Raw genomic sequence first — 18,083 nt, 5'->3', positions numbered from 1 at the left:
ACTCTACCTGATCATTGCTGCTGACGAAATGATGTTTGTTGAAGGTTGTCAGTGATGAATAGAGCCTCCAATCAGCTTAAGAAAGCTGCTAGTGGGTTTTGCACACAGATGCGACAATAGTTGGCAGATGAATTACACACAGGACATGGTTGTTCAGTGTCTGAGAGGAAGGTCCACTCTAGACAGTGAACAAGCTGTGCATTACAGAATGAGACATCCACATACAAAAAAGTATGTGTGGAATCTGAAAGAAATGTGGGTTCACCAGAGTTGAGAGAAATGAGAGTAAGCTGGTTGTGGGAATATCTCCCAGGAGAGAGCCTCTCAGTCAGGTTCACACAGAGCTCCAAATGGGATGATGGGTGCTGAAGTCACTGAGTAGCAAAAATAGTTGACGTAGCTGAGCAGTAATCTGCAGTATGTCTGCCCTAGAGAGATCAGATGATGGGGGTATATAGATATTACAAAGAGAAGAGACGTATCTGGGGGAAGAAAGAAGGGTGTTGAATGAAATGGTTTGGTTATGGATGTTGTCCCAAATGATGTCATGACTACCTCATGAGCTGAAGTTCCTGTCCGAGAAGGAAGGCCAAAATGTAATGGAATGAAGTGTAAGAGGTCAAAGCGGTCTTCAGGGCATGTCTTCATTTCTTGGAGGCAAAAAACAACTGGGCACTGAGATCACAATAGCAGTTGTGAGTCTGTCCTGTGGGATCTGATACCACAAATGTTCCTTTGGAGAACAGTAATATCAGATGATAGGAGACATTTCTATTACAAGGAGCAATTACTTTGGTGGCTGCCAAGAGCCAGATTTCAGCTTCGTACTGCTACTGCGTTCTGAGGCTGGAGGATCTTGTTCCATTATTTCTTCAGAGGTATGACTAACCTCCCTGGGTTTATCAGCTGACTCCGCGGAGGAGAAACAGTTGGTGATTTGCACCAGTGAAATGGAGATCGGCCATACAGAGGTGTCGCACACTGCCACTGTTGTAGGCACCTCCGAGTTGGAGAAGGGGAACCACATTTGTCTTCGTTCAACTTCTTAGTACCTTTGTGTTTGTCTTATGTAAACTCAGACATTTCCTTTCTAAATTTCTGCTCTTCTGGTTGCATCACAAGTGATTTAACCAGAGTGGGTGAAGGTTTTTTTAGTGTGTTGATCAACTGTAGTGGACGGATGTAAGGACATCACATTAGCACTAGGCAATTTCACAACAGTAGCACTGAATTGGAGGTCGCAAGTCTCCATGGCCATAGCTTTCATGGGTTGTGACATAGCAACAATGGTACTATAATTACCGAATAAAGGTATGCACAGCTTTTGGCTAGCCAATATTTTGTGAGCAACATTGAGATGTACCTTTCCCTTCACCCAGATCTCCTGAATGGATTCCTCATTAATGTACATAGGGCATTCAATGGACAAAGTGGCCTGGCTGCCATTGCAGTTGGTGGCCAATCTCTCCCATGAACATCCTTGCCATAAATAACACATTTGGCTGTGTTTTTACAGGACATGCGAGTATGGTTATAATACTGACAGTGGTAGCAAAGCATTGGATTTAGTATGTATATTCTCACAATGATGACTTGATAGCTCACCCTGATCTTCAATGGAAGCTCCACTCAGGATGTGAGTACGCACAAATTCTGCATCAACCCTCTTCATAATTTGATGGACTGTGATTACACCCTTTTCTATATATCACTCAGTCATGCCATGAAGCAACTGAGCGTATGTGACCCCATATGAAGAATTCAGTTTTGAATGAGTCTGTACATGAATAGGGTACCCATGGAGGAACATAGTTTTTAGCAGTTTTTGTGTTTCTACGACACTACCTGCCTTGAGAAGCAAAATTGCATAAGTGAGTGCAATGTATCCACACCTTTCTGAGTGACGAATGTGTTCACTGTAGAAAAGTTCTGAACTTCCTCTGTGTTTGATACAACAAGGTAGTGGGACACAACTGGTGGAAGATTCATCATGTCTATGGCCTCATTTCATTTCTCTTTAGTAGGTAGAGGTTGTGTTGATGTACTTATCAGTGAATCACCCATGATTGCCAGCATCTCTGATGGTGCACTCTTTTGTTCTGGGGTCCTCCACAGAGGGGAGCACACATGCCTTAGGTGATTGTTCACACATCAGGTCACACCTCCTGAACTCCAGACAGAGGGACCAATCAGCAGCTGGGAAGGTAACAGCTAAGGCAATCACCCCTCCTTGGGCCTGGTCTTTACAAGGGGGTATGTGCGAGCCCCACGTGACGACCCTGGTGCCAGGACATATGCATTGTCCTGTCTCTCTTTATGCATTGCATATGTGAACCGACCTTCAGGCACACACAGGGAAAAATAGAAATACATCAAACACTGAAGCGGAGGAATGACAGAACAATTAAGGAGAGAGAGAGAGACAAAAATTAAAATCACCTACATTTTCCGATACTTTCACAAGTTTCAGGGGTTACCAAGGGAGGGGAGAAAGAATAGTAGCAGGAGAGACATGAAGCATGGAAAAGGAAGAAGTACTGTGTGGGCAAGAGACCCATGTGTGCCAAGTATGTACTCACAAAAGAGGTGAGAGCCCCTGGGGGTTGAAATGTTGTTGTTGTTGTTGTTGTTGTTGTTGTGGTGGTTTTCAGTCCTGAGACTGGTTTGATGCAGCTCTCCATGTCACTCTATCCTGTGCAAGCTTCTTCATCTCCCAGTACCTACTGCAGTCTACATCCTTCTGAATCTGCTTAGTGTATTCACCTCTTGGTCTCCCTCTACGATTTTTACCCACCCTTTATGTCTCAGAACATGCCCTACCAACCGATCCCTTCTAGCCAAGTTGTGCCACAAACACCTCTTCTCCCCAATTCTATTCAATACTTCCTCATTAGTTATGTGATCTACCCATCTAATCTTCAGCATTCTTCTGTAGCACCACATTTCGAAAGCATCTATTCTCTTCTTGTCTAAACTATTTATCACACGTTTCACTTCCATACATGGCCACACTCCATACAAATACTTTCAGAAACGACTTCCTGACACTTAAATCTATACTCTATGTTAACAAATTTCTCTTCTTCAGAAACGTTTTCCTTGCCACTGCCAGTCTACATTTTATATCCTCTCTACTTCGACCATCATCAGTTATTTTGCTCCCCAAATAGCAAAACTCATGTACTACTTTAAGCGTCTCATTTCCTAATCTAATTCCCTCAGCATCATCCGATTTAATTCGACTACATTCCATTATCCTCATTTTGCTTTTGCTGATGTTCATCTTATACCCTCCTTTCAAGACAATGTCCATTCCATTCAACTGCTCTTCCAAGTCCTTTGCTGTCTCTGACAGAAATACAACGTCATCGACAAACCTCAAAGTTTTTATTTCTTCTCCATGGATTCTAATGCCTAATTCAAACTTTTCTTTTGTTTGCTTTACTGCTTGCTCAATATACAGGTTGAATAGCATTGGGGAGAGGCTACGACCCTGTCTCACTCCCTTCTCACGCCTCTCGACTCTTGTAACTGCCATCTGCTTTCTGTACAAATTGTAAATAGCCTTTCGCTCCCTGTATTTTACCCTGCCACCTTCAGAATTTGAAAGAGAGTATTCCAGTCAACACTGTCAAAAGTTTTCTCTAATTCTACAAATGCTAGAAACATAGGTTTGCCTTTCCTTAATCTTTCTTGTAAGATAAGTCGTAGGGTCAGTATTGCCTCACGTGTTCCAACATTTCTACGGAATCCAAACTGATCTTCCCCGAGGTTGGCTTCTACCAGTTATTCCATTTGTCTGTAAAGAATTTGCGTTAGTATTTTGCAGCTGTGACTTATTAAACTGATAGTTTGATAATTTTGACATCTGTCAACACCTGCTTTCTTTGGGATTGGAATTATTATATTCTTCTTGAAGTCTGAGGGTATTTCGCTTGTCTCATACATCTTGCTCACCAGATGGTAGAGTTTTGTCAGGACTGGCTCACCCAAGGCTAGGAATGTTGTCTACTCCCGGGGCCTTGTTTCGACTTAGGTCTTTCAGTGCTCTGTCAAACTCTTTATGCAGTATCATATCTCCCATTTCATCTTCATCTACCTCCTCTTCCATTTCCATAATATTGTCCTCAAGAACATCGCCCCTGTATAGACCCTCTGTATACTCCTTCCACCTTTCTGCTTTCCCTTCTTTGCTTAGAACTGGGTTTCCATCTGAACTCTTGATATTCATGTAAGTGGTTCTCTTTTCTCCAAAGGTCTCTCTAATTTTCCTGTAGGCAGTATATGTCTTACCCCTTGTGAGATAAGCCTCTACATCCTCACATTTGTCCTCTAGCCATCCCTGATTAGGCATTTTGCACTTCCTGTCGATCTCATTTTTGAGACGTTTGTATTCCTTTTTGCCTGCTTCATTTACTGCATTTTTGTATTTTCTCCTTTCATAAATTAAATGCAGTATCTCTTCTGTTACCCAAGGATTTCTACTAGCTCTCGTCTTTTTACCTACTTGATCCTCTGCTGCCTTCACTATTTCATTCTTCAAAGCTACCTATTCTTCTTCTACTGTATTTCTTTCCCCCATTCCTGTCAATTGTTCCCTTATGCTCTCCCTGAAATCCTGTACAACCTCTGGTTCTTTCAGTTTATACAGGTCCCAACTCCTTAAATTCCCACCTTTTTGCAGTTTCTTCAGTTTTAATCTACAGTTCATAACCAATAGATTGTGGTCAGAGTCCACGTCCACCCCTGGAAATGTTTTACAATTTAAAACCTGGTTCCTAAATCTCTGTCTTATTATTATATAATCTATCTGAAATCTTCTAGTATCTCCAGGGTTCTTCCAGGTATACAAGCTTCTTTCATGATTCTTGAACAAAGTGTTAGCTATGATTAAGTTATTTTCTGGGCAAAATTCTACCAGGCAGCTTCCTCTTTCATTTCTTAGCCCTAATCCATATTCACCTACTACGTTTCCTTCTCTTCCTTTTCCTACTGTTGAATTCCAGTCACGCATGACTATTAATTTTTTGTCTCCCTTCACTACCTGAATAATTTCTTTTATCTCATCATACATTTCATCAATTTCTTCATCATCTGCAGAGCTAGTTGGCATATAAACTTGTACTACTGTAGTGGGTGTGGGCTTCATATCTATCTTGGCCACAATAATGTGTTCACTATGCTGTTTGTAGTAGCTTACCTGCACTCCTATTTTTTTATTCATTATTAAACCTACTCCTGCATTACCACTATTTGATTTTGTATTTATAACCATGTATTCACCTGACCAAAAGTCTTGTTCCTCCTGCCACCGAACTTCACTAATTCCCACTATATCTAACTTTAACCTATCCATTTCCCTTTTTAAATTTTCTAACCTACCTGCCCGATTAAGGGATCCGACATTCCACACTCCGATCCGTAGAACGCCAGTTTTCTTTCTCCTGATAACGACGTCCTCCTGAGTAGGACCCGCCCGGAGATCTGAATGGGGGACTATTTTACCTCCGGAATATATTACCCAAGAGGATGCCATCATCATTTAATCATACAGTAAAGGTGCATGCCCTCGGGAAAAATTACGGCTGTAGTTTCCCCTTGCTTTCAGCTGTTCGCAGTACCACAACATCAAGGCCGTTTCGGTTAGCGTTACAAGGCCAGATCAGTCAATCATCCAGACTGTTGCTCCTGCAGCTACTGAAAAGGCTGCTGCCCCTCTTCAGGAACCAGACGTTTGTCTGACCTCTCAACAGATACCCCCTCCATTGTGGTTGCACCTACGGTACTGCTATCTGTATCGTTGAGGCATGCTAGTCTCCCCACCAATGGCAGGGTCCATGGTTCATGTGAGGGGGGGGGGGGGGGGGGGGGTGTTTGAAATATTATTATGAAATAAAATTTTATAATTAGACTTAATTACATAGACAACCATTCCAACAAAAAAATTAACACCTACTATAGCTCCACCATCACAGGAGTAAACTTATAAAATAGTGTGACATCAACTGAAGCATCAATGTCATATTGGTATATTGGTATATTGGTACAAGACTGCCTGTTGTAACCTGAAGATGGCAATCACACCAAAACAGGCCCATAAAAACAAACACAGCAGCATCTTCATTGTCACAACGTAATATAATAACGTCCTTATACTATATGTGTGACACAGCAGGCCGATATGAATATACATTGGTAAAATGCTGTCTGGGAAATCGTCACTCCATTTTATAGTGCTGTGCCGCGCCATGCCATGTGCTCGAGTTGGTGGGTCGTATGTCACATGCTTGAGGTACTGGGCCATGTCACTCTCCTGGTCAAGAATGTATCGACTGGACAGAACCACCAAGTGTGTCAGATTAAAACTGGTGATTCTGATCAGAAGCAGTCTCCATTGTAAATTGCAAACCTCATCTCGGAGGTTTGAGCAGAGGATGCTCAATGTGCTGTGAGAATCAATATGTCACAGCATGCCACTGGTTTCCATAGATTCTATACCCAAGAGCATCCACTGCTAGAACGTGCACTGCCCCATCAGCCAACAAGTGGACAGAAGGTCGTGTAAAAAGCAGCTCACAGAGAAGGGGTCACTGGCCATGGAAGAAGAGCCACACATTCTATTCAAGTCTTGACAGCTACCACTGGCAAGGCACCTGCCAAAAGACTATACCCGGTAAACACGCTTTTTGAATGAATTAAAATTGTGGTTGCTCAGCTGCAGTGTGTGGACTGGAAAGAATTGGTTAGAACTCGGCATCTAGTTTAAGTGGGATGTGTGACTGATACTTAGTACATTCAGAACAGAGTATTATTGTGTCAGCCATGTTTAAGTTGTGGCTCTAAGCTCTGGTTAAACCAGTACTAATTTGAAAGGTTCAGAAGATATAGTGTCTTGATCAGTGGCACAGCTCAATCTCTCATGGTGCACCTTTGTTTTCTGGGTTCAATAATAAGCTTTTGTAGCTATTGAAATTGTGCTGCTATTGTGTCCCAAATGTTCTCAGGAAGTCAAATGTAATTTTACTTCTGGGTTGAAACTAGCATCTGTGATGTTAATAACTCATTCTGCTAATTACGTTTTGCACATTGCTGTGCAAACTGGGTCTACAATAAGAAATTATAGAATATTTGGAACTGTCTCAAATGTTACCAAGCTTTTATTGGTTACTGACTGAACCATGAGGGGGAGGGGGGGGGGCATTACCTTGCAAACTGGGAACCCTCCTATCATTTATCATTTGAATTTACTGTATAGTGCTTACTAGCTGACAAACCCAGCATTGCCAAGGTGTTCATTTTCCTAATTCTCTATTAGAAACATAAACAAAAAATGGTGTGTGTTTGCGGTGAAATATTAAGAAAATTTCATTTCTATGTATTCCTGGAAACACCTTTGAAATCGTGAAACAGTATTACAGGGTGTGGTGCAGAAACTCCCTTATTTTAAATAAAAATCATAAATCAGAAAGTATTAGAGACATCAATTTAATTCTTTTTTCCTTTACAAAGAGTGTCACCTAAAGTTTTGTTCCATTAAGTTTTGAAGATCTTGAACGTACCCTCCGTTCTGGTCACTGTATTTGGAGAGTGGAAATCTGAAGTTCTGGTCCACTTTTTCCATCATGTCTCTGTCGATGCTGGCAATAGCAACACAAATATTGTTCCACAGCTCAGCCAGGGTCTGCGGACAATTGGTATACACCAAGGATTTGAGACAGCCCCATAAGAAAAAGCATGCTGGCCACTGGAGATTGTCCCTCAAAGACATGAGATGACCCGGGAAGTGTTCGCGCATCATGATGATCAATGTTCGGGCCGTGTGAGCTTTGGCACCATCTTGTTGGAAGCATACATCACCCACATCCATTTCTTCATGTTCTGGAAGGAAAAAACTGTTCAATCATCTGAACATAATGCTCAGATGTGACTGTCACACCCTTAATTCTCTTCAAAAAACCATGGGCCAATAACGTCAACTTTTGATAGTGCATACCAAACAGTCACACATTATGTATGCAGGAGCTGCTCATGAAGTTCTCAGGAGTTTGTGCCACTCCAATACCGTATATTTTGTTTTTCATGCAGCAGACAAATGAAAATATGCCTCAATTCTGAAGAACAGCTCATCAATCAAGGCTTCAAACACATTTTTTCGTGAAACAAAATCAAGTGGATGAGGTGTGTATACCACTGACAGTTTATACAGATGAAATTTCAACTCTTCATGAAGAATTCGTCTCACTGTACATTCAGAAACTGCAGGGGCAGCTGCATGTTACCGTGCAGATTGCTTGGAGGAATTCAAAATCAACATCCTTACCCTCTCGATGTTTTGAGGCGTTCTGGTGATTGTTGAAGGTCCTGGTTTCTGCGCACTTCCAGTATCCAAAAAAGTCTACTGACATAAAAATTTATTTCCCATCAGGAACATGACCTGCACGTACGATGTTGAACTGTTTCCTGAATGCACAATGAGTCCTGATGACCGAACGTCCATTCGAAAAGTAGGCCGCAATGGCAAACGCACACTCCTCTCTTGCGCAATTGTGCGATTGCTACTAAACTAACCTTAAAAATACATTAAGTCTCACACTTTTGATTGCACTGAGACCCACAGAACAATGAGTAACAGCTGCAGTGTGGCGCATGTTTCAAATAAGGAAGTTCTTGCACCACACCCTGTACAAAGAAATATGCATAATGAAGAAATGTAGAAGTACAGTATCCAAACTAAGAGACGTGACCCCATACAGTTTCTGTATGCTGTGCACAGCTGCTGCAAGTGTCTACAATGTGATTTTTTCACTGTCTCTATGGCAACACCTCTTCACAGCACTATAGATGGCTGCCATTTTCACCAACAGCTATTTGTGCTTTGCACTTTAAAGCAGTCGAAAACGCTGCTTGGTGTCAGGTGTTTTCTTCAGTTGACTGTGTGAGCTCCATAGTAATAAAGAATAAATGTATTTAAACTTCATGCATAATGTGGCATTTTATGACCTCATTTTTCTTGAACTATGTATTTTACAATGATATTTGTGTAGGTAAATTCAGTGACATATGAGGATACTATCAGCAAAATGTGTTGTGAATAGAGCTAATAGCAAAGAAGCAATAAATTTAAACACAATTTGCATGATGCGCCAGTTTCTCAAGAATTTCATTGTTTGTGACGTATCTCCTGATAAGTGGTTCTTAACTCCATGGCAATTGTTGCCTGACAGTAGGGTATGTGTGTATTAGCTCTAGTGGTGTAGGAGATATGGAAAAAAAGAACACACACACACACACACACACACACACACACACACACACACACACACACACACACACACACTCTTTTAGTGTTCTGTAAAAATGGAACCATTATAGGACAGCTTTGTTGTCTGTCTGTCTGTCTGTCTGTCTGTCCATCCGTCCGAGTGTTTCTCAGGAATGGGTAGATGTGTTAGGTTCAAATTTATGTCACATATATTGGTGATGTAAAAATTTTATGCTTGTAAGTCAATGCAATCAAAGTGCAGACATTTATGCCACATATTTTGAAACTCGAATTCTCACTCATCAAAGTATATAGGGTGCTTCCTGTTGATGTAGAATCATGAAATTCTGCAAGAAGCAATGTTTCACAGCATAGGTAAAAGATAAAATCCTAAAATTATTAAACTGTAATTATATCATATACAAAATATATTTTTGCCATTTGAACATACACTACGTTCATCATCCATCAAAAGTGTAGATGAACACGTGTGTGTGTGTGTGTGTGTGTGTGTGTGTGTGTGTGTGTGTGTGTGTGTGTGTGTGTTCAGGCCAGTCTGAGCACTATTGCAGAGATTTTGATACAGTCTTTGAATTCTGTGCCAATGGCCTTGCACTGTGGTAACACAGATTCCCATCATATCACTGAAGTAGAGCACTGTCAGACTTGGCTAGCACTTAGATGGGTGACCAACTGAACTGCCGAGCACTGCTCACAAGCGGGGTGCACTGAGCCCTTCTGAGGCAAACTGAGGAGCTACTTGATTGAGAATTAGCGATTCCGGACTCATAAATGGACAACGGCTGGGAAAGTGTTGCGCTGACCAGTTCACCACATGACAATATCCTCATCCAGTGATGCCTGTATGCTTAGGATGACATGAAGGTTGGTCAGCATCAATGAGCCTTCCGAGGTCTGTTCGGATGGAGTTTGAATTCCTGGGACCAATATTGTGCCAGTATCGATGTCAATAGCAGGCAAAAATCATTAAGATTCTCTATTCCCAGGATGAAAGAACCCTCAATGTGCAACTAAAATGTCTGGCTTGTTTACAATGTGAGGTGGTCCATGTATCTACACCTGTTAAAAATGGTTTAAGTTATCTTTGTATGCGTGTTCTGGGAGTGCCTGGCGCTTTTGTTACCTGAGCTGCAGTACACCCAGACAAGCGGGTGATACTCAGGTTTGAACTCTTGAACTCTATCTCCTGATGTGTCACTGGGAAGCAGGCTAACAGTGTTCTGCTGAAGCAGCTGGTCTTTGTTATTGCATTGTTATAACTGTTATCCTGTTTGTCAATTTGCCACAGCTCTGGAAAGTCTAACAAACTGTGTTATCACTATGAATATGACCAATTTCCCAAGGCCCGTTCCTTCCACTCCCCAAGCAACCACTGAGTGTTGGGCATGTGCCAGCCATTACTTCTGTAGCCTTAAATTCTGATGGCAGTTTCCTAGTGTTCTGTTTCTGTAAGATTATCAAACAGAACATGCAAAAATGTGGTGTATTATAAGTGATTGTTGTATGTGTGGCACTAATTCACCTAAGCCATGATGAGAACCACATTTCACACCACAATGGTCTAAGTTAAACAGACTTAAGCCACATTCTTCATTTGACCAGAACGTAATCCATTAAAAAATTTTATTGTGTAAGTAAACACAAATTATGATTCCCCAAATTCAGCCACTCTCACATGCATCCCTATAACAAAATAACAGATGATGATGTGTACAAACTGATCACACAACAGCGGAGTATTTAGCAAGTGTGCATGAGCACAACCCAGAATTCACACATGCATCTGCACATAGATACAGAAAATGGATACAGACGTGTGGCAACCAACAAAATGACAAATGTTTCCTCTGCTGCTCGAGGAGAATTAGTGCGTTTTCTATTGGCTGAGTCATTTTCTTTGGTGGGTACACTGCCTGTAATGCTTGTCTTGGACTTGGTGGATTGGAGTAGATGAGAAGGTATTTGGTGTGATGATGCCTCATCTACTCCAGTGGCTTCATGACTGCCTTCAGTTCTCCACTAACAGCAATGCATTCATTGGGAATGTGAATCCTGAAGATATGATCCAAGAAACAGAGTTATTTGATCAGCAGAAAGTAGCCACCTGCTCCAAGTAACCAGTGTATACTGTATTTAAATTTTAATGCCAGTCTAAAATTTTATAGATTAATGATTTAAATGACACATCTCGTGTGCACTGTTTCTTAAAATTTGCCAAGTGTAAAATAATTTTGAGCTTCTTTACAAGTGAAGGTGGAGATCTGCTTTACCTTGAAGAACAAGCAGTCACATTCCAAAAGGCCTCACTGACCACAGTCTATTACTGCAAAATTATTGTGGTGGTAGATGAACAACAGTATAGTATGCAGGCATTCAAGATATCAGAATTATTTCACAGGCTTGTCACACCATCAGGAGAGACAGTCTGATGATCTGTGATGCAACCCCACAGTCAGCACGGGGGCTTTCAATAGGACAGACTGATCTTAGAGGCACCAATGTCCAGACAAATTCCCTACAGGTGCTTCATTTCCAACATTCCCCATAATCAAGCTATGGATCATACACAGAATCTGTAAAACTAAAGCAGACAGCCTCAGTCTACCACCTATAAACTGTAACTAACACATTTTAAAATATTTAGCGCTTTTAGGGATCATGCTTACATGTCCCTAATGTTTAGTAACAGAGGTACAGTAGACTCTCTACTACCTGACTTACTGTGGTGGAAAACCAAGTCAGACAACAAAAGAGCCAGTTAGGCCAGAATTCTATTCTCTCAACAAACCCCAGCCATACCATTCAAAACACCCTTTTTTTATACCAAAACTCAATTTTATTACCATTTTCTAACTTCTTACATAATACACACTAGTTATAAGTGTTTGTTATACGTATACTGCACCTTTCAAAAATTACTAAAAGAAACAAAATGATCTGTGTTGTACAGTATGAATGTAGGATAACACTTATGTGAAAAGCCAGAGCTATCGCAAAAATATGAAACTTACAAGTTTGAAGTTCTAAAAAAAGTCTTTCATAGATTACTGTTTCCCTCCTCTAACCATCTTCTGTGCCGCAATATCCCTACACTTATGCAAACAGATGATATCAGTTGGCATTGCTTTCTCCTACTCACTAATGTACTGCAGTACTGTCTGAATCACCTTGAACCCTTCCAAATGTGAGATGAGATTACTCTTGTCATCTAAACATGCCTCCTCCTTTTGTGTTACTTCCTCCTATGTAACCATTTCCACAATATCTCAGTCAGGTAAATCACCAACTTCAACATTTGCCTTCCATTCTGTGGCATCCACTGCAGCAACATCCTCAGAAATCAGCAACAAAACAATATCTCCATTTCCATCTTCAACTTTGGTTGCACATGTGGATACAAAATTAAAATATCCACCTTCATGGCCTAAAAGAATTTTCCAATATCTTACAAGTGACATGTTTGGAATTTCTCCCCACACTTTGGCCAAACAGCTCATGACATCCAGTAAGTCCATCCTCTTCAGAACAGCTACAAAGTCTTCATTACTATCAGTCGCTGATATCAACAAACTGAGAAGGCAAAGGCAATATATTCTTTAGCACTTCACTTCAATAATGCCCTAATCCATCGGCTGACAAACAGCAGTCACATTTGGTGGCAAAAATAATATTTTGATATCTCCATCTGTGACTGTCACTGGCAGGATGCAAAGGCACAGAGCCTTCCTCAGAAAACAGTTATCTACATCTCTCTTATCTGCATGATTACTCTGCAATTCACAATTAAATACCTTGCAAAGGGTTCCTAAAATAACCTTCAAGCTATTTCTCTACAGTTCCGTTTCTTCAGGTGGGTGCCAACGAAACAAAAGTATTGCTCTTAATGAAACAGCATTTATCTGCCACTGCAACTACACTGCCTTTTCCTCTTAAATGTTCAGGCCACAAAAGTAAAGTTTCCTCAACGTCTTTATCCTTACCTTTCAACATTGACTTCCCTACTTTTATTCCCTTGGAAAGCACATCACTTTTCAATTTTTGCTTGATTTTTCTTCCACTCTCAAACAGTATTTTTTCCAACCCCTACATCCAAAGCAACAGTTTTGGACACTACCCCAGAATCCAGCTGTATTACAACAAGCAGTTTCTGATCCATGCTCACTACAGATTTTTTTTTATCACCCTTTTCAGACTCTTAATTAAAACACAAATGACTGTATAAAGTAAAATGTGAGACAAAAAAAAATTACTAGAAACATGGTTTCCACAATACCATTTGTTCTAAGAGTGCTAGCCTTGCAAGTTTCACAGGAGAACTTCTGTAAAGTTTGGAAGGTAGGAGGTGAGGTACCAACAGAAGTGAAGCTGTGAGGACAGGTTGTGAGTCATGACTGGGTAGTTTAGTCAACAGAGCACTTGCTCATGAAAGGCAAAGGTCCCGAGTTCGAGTCTCAGTCCACCACACAGTTTTAATCTGTCAGATAGTTTCATATCAGCATGAACTTCACTGCAGAATTAAAATTTCATTATATGGAAAAATATTGCCAGAGGTAAAAGAAGTGACAAAAGACAGATAAAAATTCTAGGACTGACAGGATATAGAATCTCTACACCTTTCAACCAGCAGTATGACCCTTTACCAATGCGAAAATGGGCTATACATATGTGGCGTATGGTATAATATTTAGCAGTATATCAAATCAGGAAATGGGAAGGGCAACATGTGAAAGTGAAGGATAGTGTTACAAGTGAAAGTGAAAATAAGCCAAAGAGAGGTGCCAAAACAGACACATTTTATCGATTTGCACACATATGACATTTGTGATTGTAAGAAGGATAGTGACAAAATTGCATTCAAACAATCACAGTTTACCAGCTCATTAAATAATCTGCTTTTACAGTTACAATGAAACAAAAATTGTTATATATTTGTTTTCATGTGGATCATGATATTTTAATTCAATGAAACAAAACACATATGACAAAATAAACACATTTTTAGTAGCTGCATAGATGGATCCAAAATACTAATTGTATATAAACAACAGGCAATATGGCTAGACAAACAAAAAATTCAAGGTGGGCAGTAAATTAAATTTTGAAGCTTCACAATATTTAAAAAAAAAAAAACAAGTACATAGTAACATGCTAATTACATAAATTGTGTAGCAAATATAAAAAAAACGTCTGGGAAGTAGCAAAAAACAATTGGGAACCAGAACAACTCTAAAATTTAATTAATGCATGAATATATTACAAAATTAAGAGGCACAAGAAACTAAACTTACACATTGTTGCCAAAAAGCAACAAGTCTTCCAGATCTGGAGGCAGATCGTAGCAACAGGATGTGTCATCACCGAACACATTCTGAAAAAAGATATCCTGAGTTAAAGGATGAACACTACATTGATGCCATAATATGATGGACTGTTTTCAATGCTCAAAAGAGAGGCAAGGTAATGGAAATGAAATCTATCACTGTGTGAATGGATCCTCTCTTCCCTTCAATCTTTTATATTATCTATTTATTTTTATCTTCAGACATTTTTCATGCTATTGACGTTAATAATTTGTACAAACCGAACAATATATAATGAATATAATAGAGGGAAACAATATATCTAAAAACAAAGATGATGTGACTTACCAAACGAAAGCGCTGGCAGGTTGATAGACACACAAACAAACACACAAAATTCAAGCTTTCGCAACCAACGGTTGCGTCATCAGGAAAGAGGGGAGGAGAGGGAAAGACGAAAGGATGTGGGTTTTAAGGGAGAGGGTAAGGAGTCATTCCAATCCCGGGAGCAGAAAGACTTACCTTAAGGGGAAAAAAGACGTGTGTGTGTGTGTGTGTGTGTGTGTGTGTGTGTGTGTGTGTCCTTTTTTTCCCCTTAAGGTAAGTCTTTCCGCTCCCGGGATTGGAATGACTCCTTACCCTCTCCCTTAAAACCCACATCCTTTCGTCTTTCCCGCTCCTCCCTTCTTTCCTAATAAAGCACCCGTTGGCTGTAAAAGCTTGAATTTTGTGTGTATGTTTGTGTTTGTGTGTCTATCAACCTGCCAGCACTTTCATTTGGTAAGTCACAACACCTTTGTTTTTAGAACAATGTATAATCATACACATAATAATAAAAACAGTTAAATAAGTTGATTTCCATACGAATATACGATTAGTGTAAGTTAAAATTTTAGAACTTCTTTCATGTAGTCAAAATTTTCCTCTACGGCATAGAAAGCCTTCTTTTTAAGCCAGGTTTGTAGAACTTTTCTGAAGGTTTTTAGTAAGGTGTGTTTCTGGTGACAATTCACTGAATAGTTGTACTTCAAGGTATGTATAGCTGTAATAAGTCATGCTTAGTCTTGTAAAGGAATGGTTAATCTTTTATTTGTGACATGTATTGTGACAATGAAATAATTTCCTTAACTTTTAACTGTCTTGGTTTTCTTTAATGTACAGTAGGCAGCTAAGTATAAATAAAGACAAGACTGTCATGAAACCCTATTTCTTGGAAAGTGACCTACAGGATACATCGTTTTTGAAAACTCTGGCTACACATACAAACACACAAAAACTATTTTTGCCTCACTGGAAATGCTACACAGCAGTATGCAGTATTTTATGTGGCTATGAAAAAATACACAACAAGAGTTAAGCATCATGTTTTCACTCACATCTGCTAGAAGTTCATGTAACAGATATGTGACACTTCACAATGTAGTGCAAACAGAGTGTGTGGAGGTTCCGAGTTAATTTGGAATCGAAGTGTACTCCCAGAAGTTTGCAAACATAATCATCGTCTGTACTACATAAACTAAAAATTACATTTTCAGTTTTATTCTGATTTACAGTTGATTCATTATCTTTAGACCAGATCCTAGAAATTCTTAGGTCAGTTTTGCTTTGTTCCTTTAGGCCCTCTACCATTCCCAGTTGCAATGAAAGTTGTATCATCAGCATATATAACTGATTTACATGGCATGATACTAAGTAGGTTATTAATTTACATTATAAACTGTGAGAATGCCAGCATGGAAGCTTGAGGCATACCACCTGAAATGTCTAGGAATGCAGAACTCATATAATTAAAGTGCACCTTCTGCTTCATGTTGTCAAGATACGGTTTTATAAGAGTGAGTTTTTAACTCTAATGCCCCAGCACATCAGTTTATCTGTTAAAGTATTGTACAATGACACACAGAATCAAATCCCCTCACTCAGGTACATCAGCAGGGCATCAACAGATGATGTGACATTAGACCAAAAACTAATTTGGATTTGCCTTGCTGAATAATCAAAAGTATGGGTGGCTCAATTATTAACAGAGCAGCCAACAACCAAGTCCCTGATATCTATAAAAAATATCAAAACTATCCACTGTGAAAGCATATCAAAATGAGCATCTCTCCTTACAGAATTAAAAGGCAAACCATGAATTATACCTACCTCAGTTAGCATTTAGTTCAGTATTTAATACAAATAAAAATTAATTAAACTGGGTCCATCTGTTTGAATATCCCTGTGTAAGAACCTGAACTTTAAGCCACATGTTATGAATTTTTGTTTAAATTAAAGTTCTCCAGCTTTTGGATTATGGGTAATTTCTTATTTTATTGGTGAAAAAGTCAAAATGCAGATCAATTTTCCTATTTTGATTCACTAATGTTTTATGATATCACATCCTATGTTACTCAACACCAAGGAAAACTGTGTTTCACAGATGCATTCAGTACAAACAATATGTCATGTCCACTCAACAACTTTTACAAACAGCCATTTAACTGGTTGGGCATACTGATAACAGTCTCACAGTACATTTACTGCCCTAAAAAGTTTGTTGATAGCAATCTTCATTTGCTTCTGAGAACCAGTCTGGCATGTTGTCAACAAAATATGTTGTATTTGCCATTTTCACAGCGGCTGAAAATTGTTATAACAAGCACACAGCATAAGTAAGAACTCCCATATCAAGAAGAGGGTTACATCTCAATTCACAATATTTAGGAGTATGATTCTGTTTTGTTTTGTTTTGTTTTAGGGTGCAAAACAACTACGGTCATACATGTGCATGTCAAAATTGTAGAACACAAAGACAAAGAGAGGAGTTAAAAACAACTACACCTCAAACCCAATCAATGAAAGAGAAGGCAGCTAAAAAAAAAGGACAAGGAGAAAGGTCTTTAAATTCGCCATAGAGGAACGGAGGTCCAGGACTAAAAATTAAATGGCCTTAGCCATATTGCTACAATGGATAAAAAGTAAAACATCGTCGACAGCCCATGTGTCATTTGCTAAAATGGCCAACAACTCGTGCACAAAGTGGTAGGGGAGCACCACTTAACGAATGGCAATGGCCAAAGAGACAGTGTCCAATACACAACTTACATAGAATGACATCCTCATGACGAGAGGGCTGAGAGGAGGTCATCCCAGCTGCTGGGAGAGGCTTAATACCCCTGAGTCTGTTCCCATGAAGGGAGGACCAGTGATGATGACAAAATGACATCACCTGCTGACAGACAGCAACACAGAAATCATCAGAGGAAATATAAGAACTAGCATACTGAGGTAAGAGGACTGCAGCCTTGGCAGTGGCATCAGTGACCCTGTTTCCTGTCAGACTGATGTGATCAGGAACTGACAAAAATCTAAGTGGCTCCATCAAAGCAAGCAAGTGACAGCTTTCCTGGGTCTGTTGCACTAAGGGAAGGGATGGACAGTGTGCAGCACACACAGGCTTTGGAAGGCGCTGAGAGAGTCTGAGCAGATGACGCAATTGAAAAGCCTCTGTCGCCAGA

General features: G+C 39.9%; 1 protein-coding gene across 1 annotated transcript in view; it reads right to left on the bottom strand.

Annotated features, from left to right (window-relative positions):
* LOC126284027 (gastrula zinc finger protein XlCGF7.1-like) overlaps window positions 1-18,083 on the bottom strand; it is a 137,889-nt gene that overhangs the window by 96,502 nt on the left and 23,304 nt on the right. The window contains exon 2 of the mRNA XM_049982579.1: window positions 14,572-14,651. Within this exon, the coding sequence (XP_049838536.1) occupies window positions 14,572-14,651 (80 nt within the window). The remainder of the gene's footprint in view (window positions 1-14,571; window positions 14,652-18,083) is intronic.

The sequence above is a fragment of the Schistocerca gregaria genome, chromosome 8 (genome assembly GCF_023897955.1).
Source record: "Schistocerca gregaria isolate iqSchGreg1 chromosome 8, iqSchGreg1.2, whole genome shotgun sequence".
Classification (NCBI taxonomy): domain Eukaryota; kingdom Metazoa; phylum Arthropoda; class Insecta; order Orthoptera; family Acrididae; genus Schistocerca; species Schistocerca gregaria.
The sequence above is the reverse complement of the archived record's forward strand: the minus strand, read 5'-3'. Positions and strand labels throughout refer to the sequence as shown.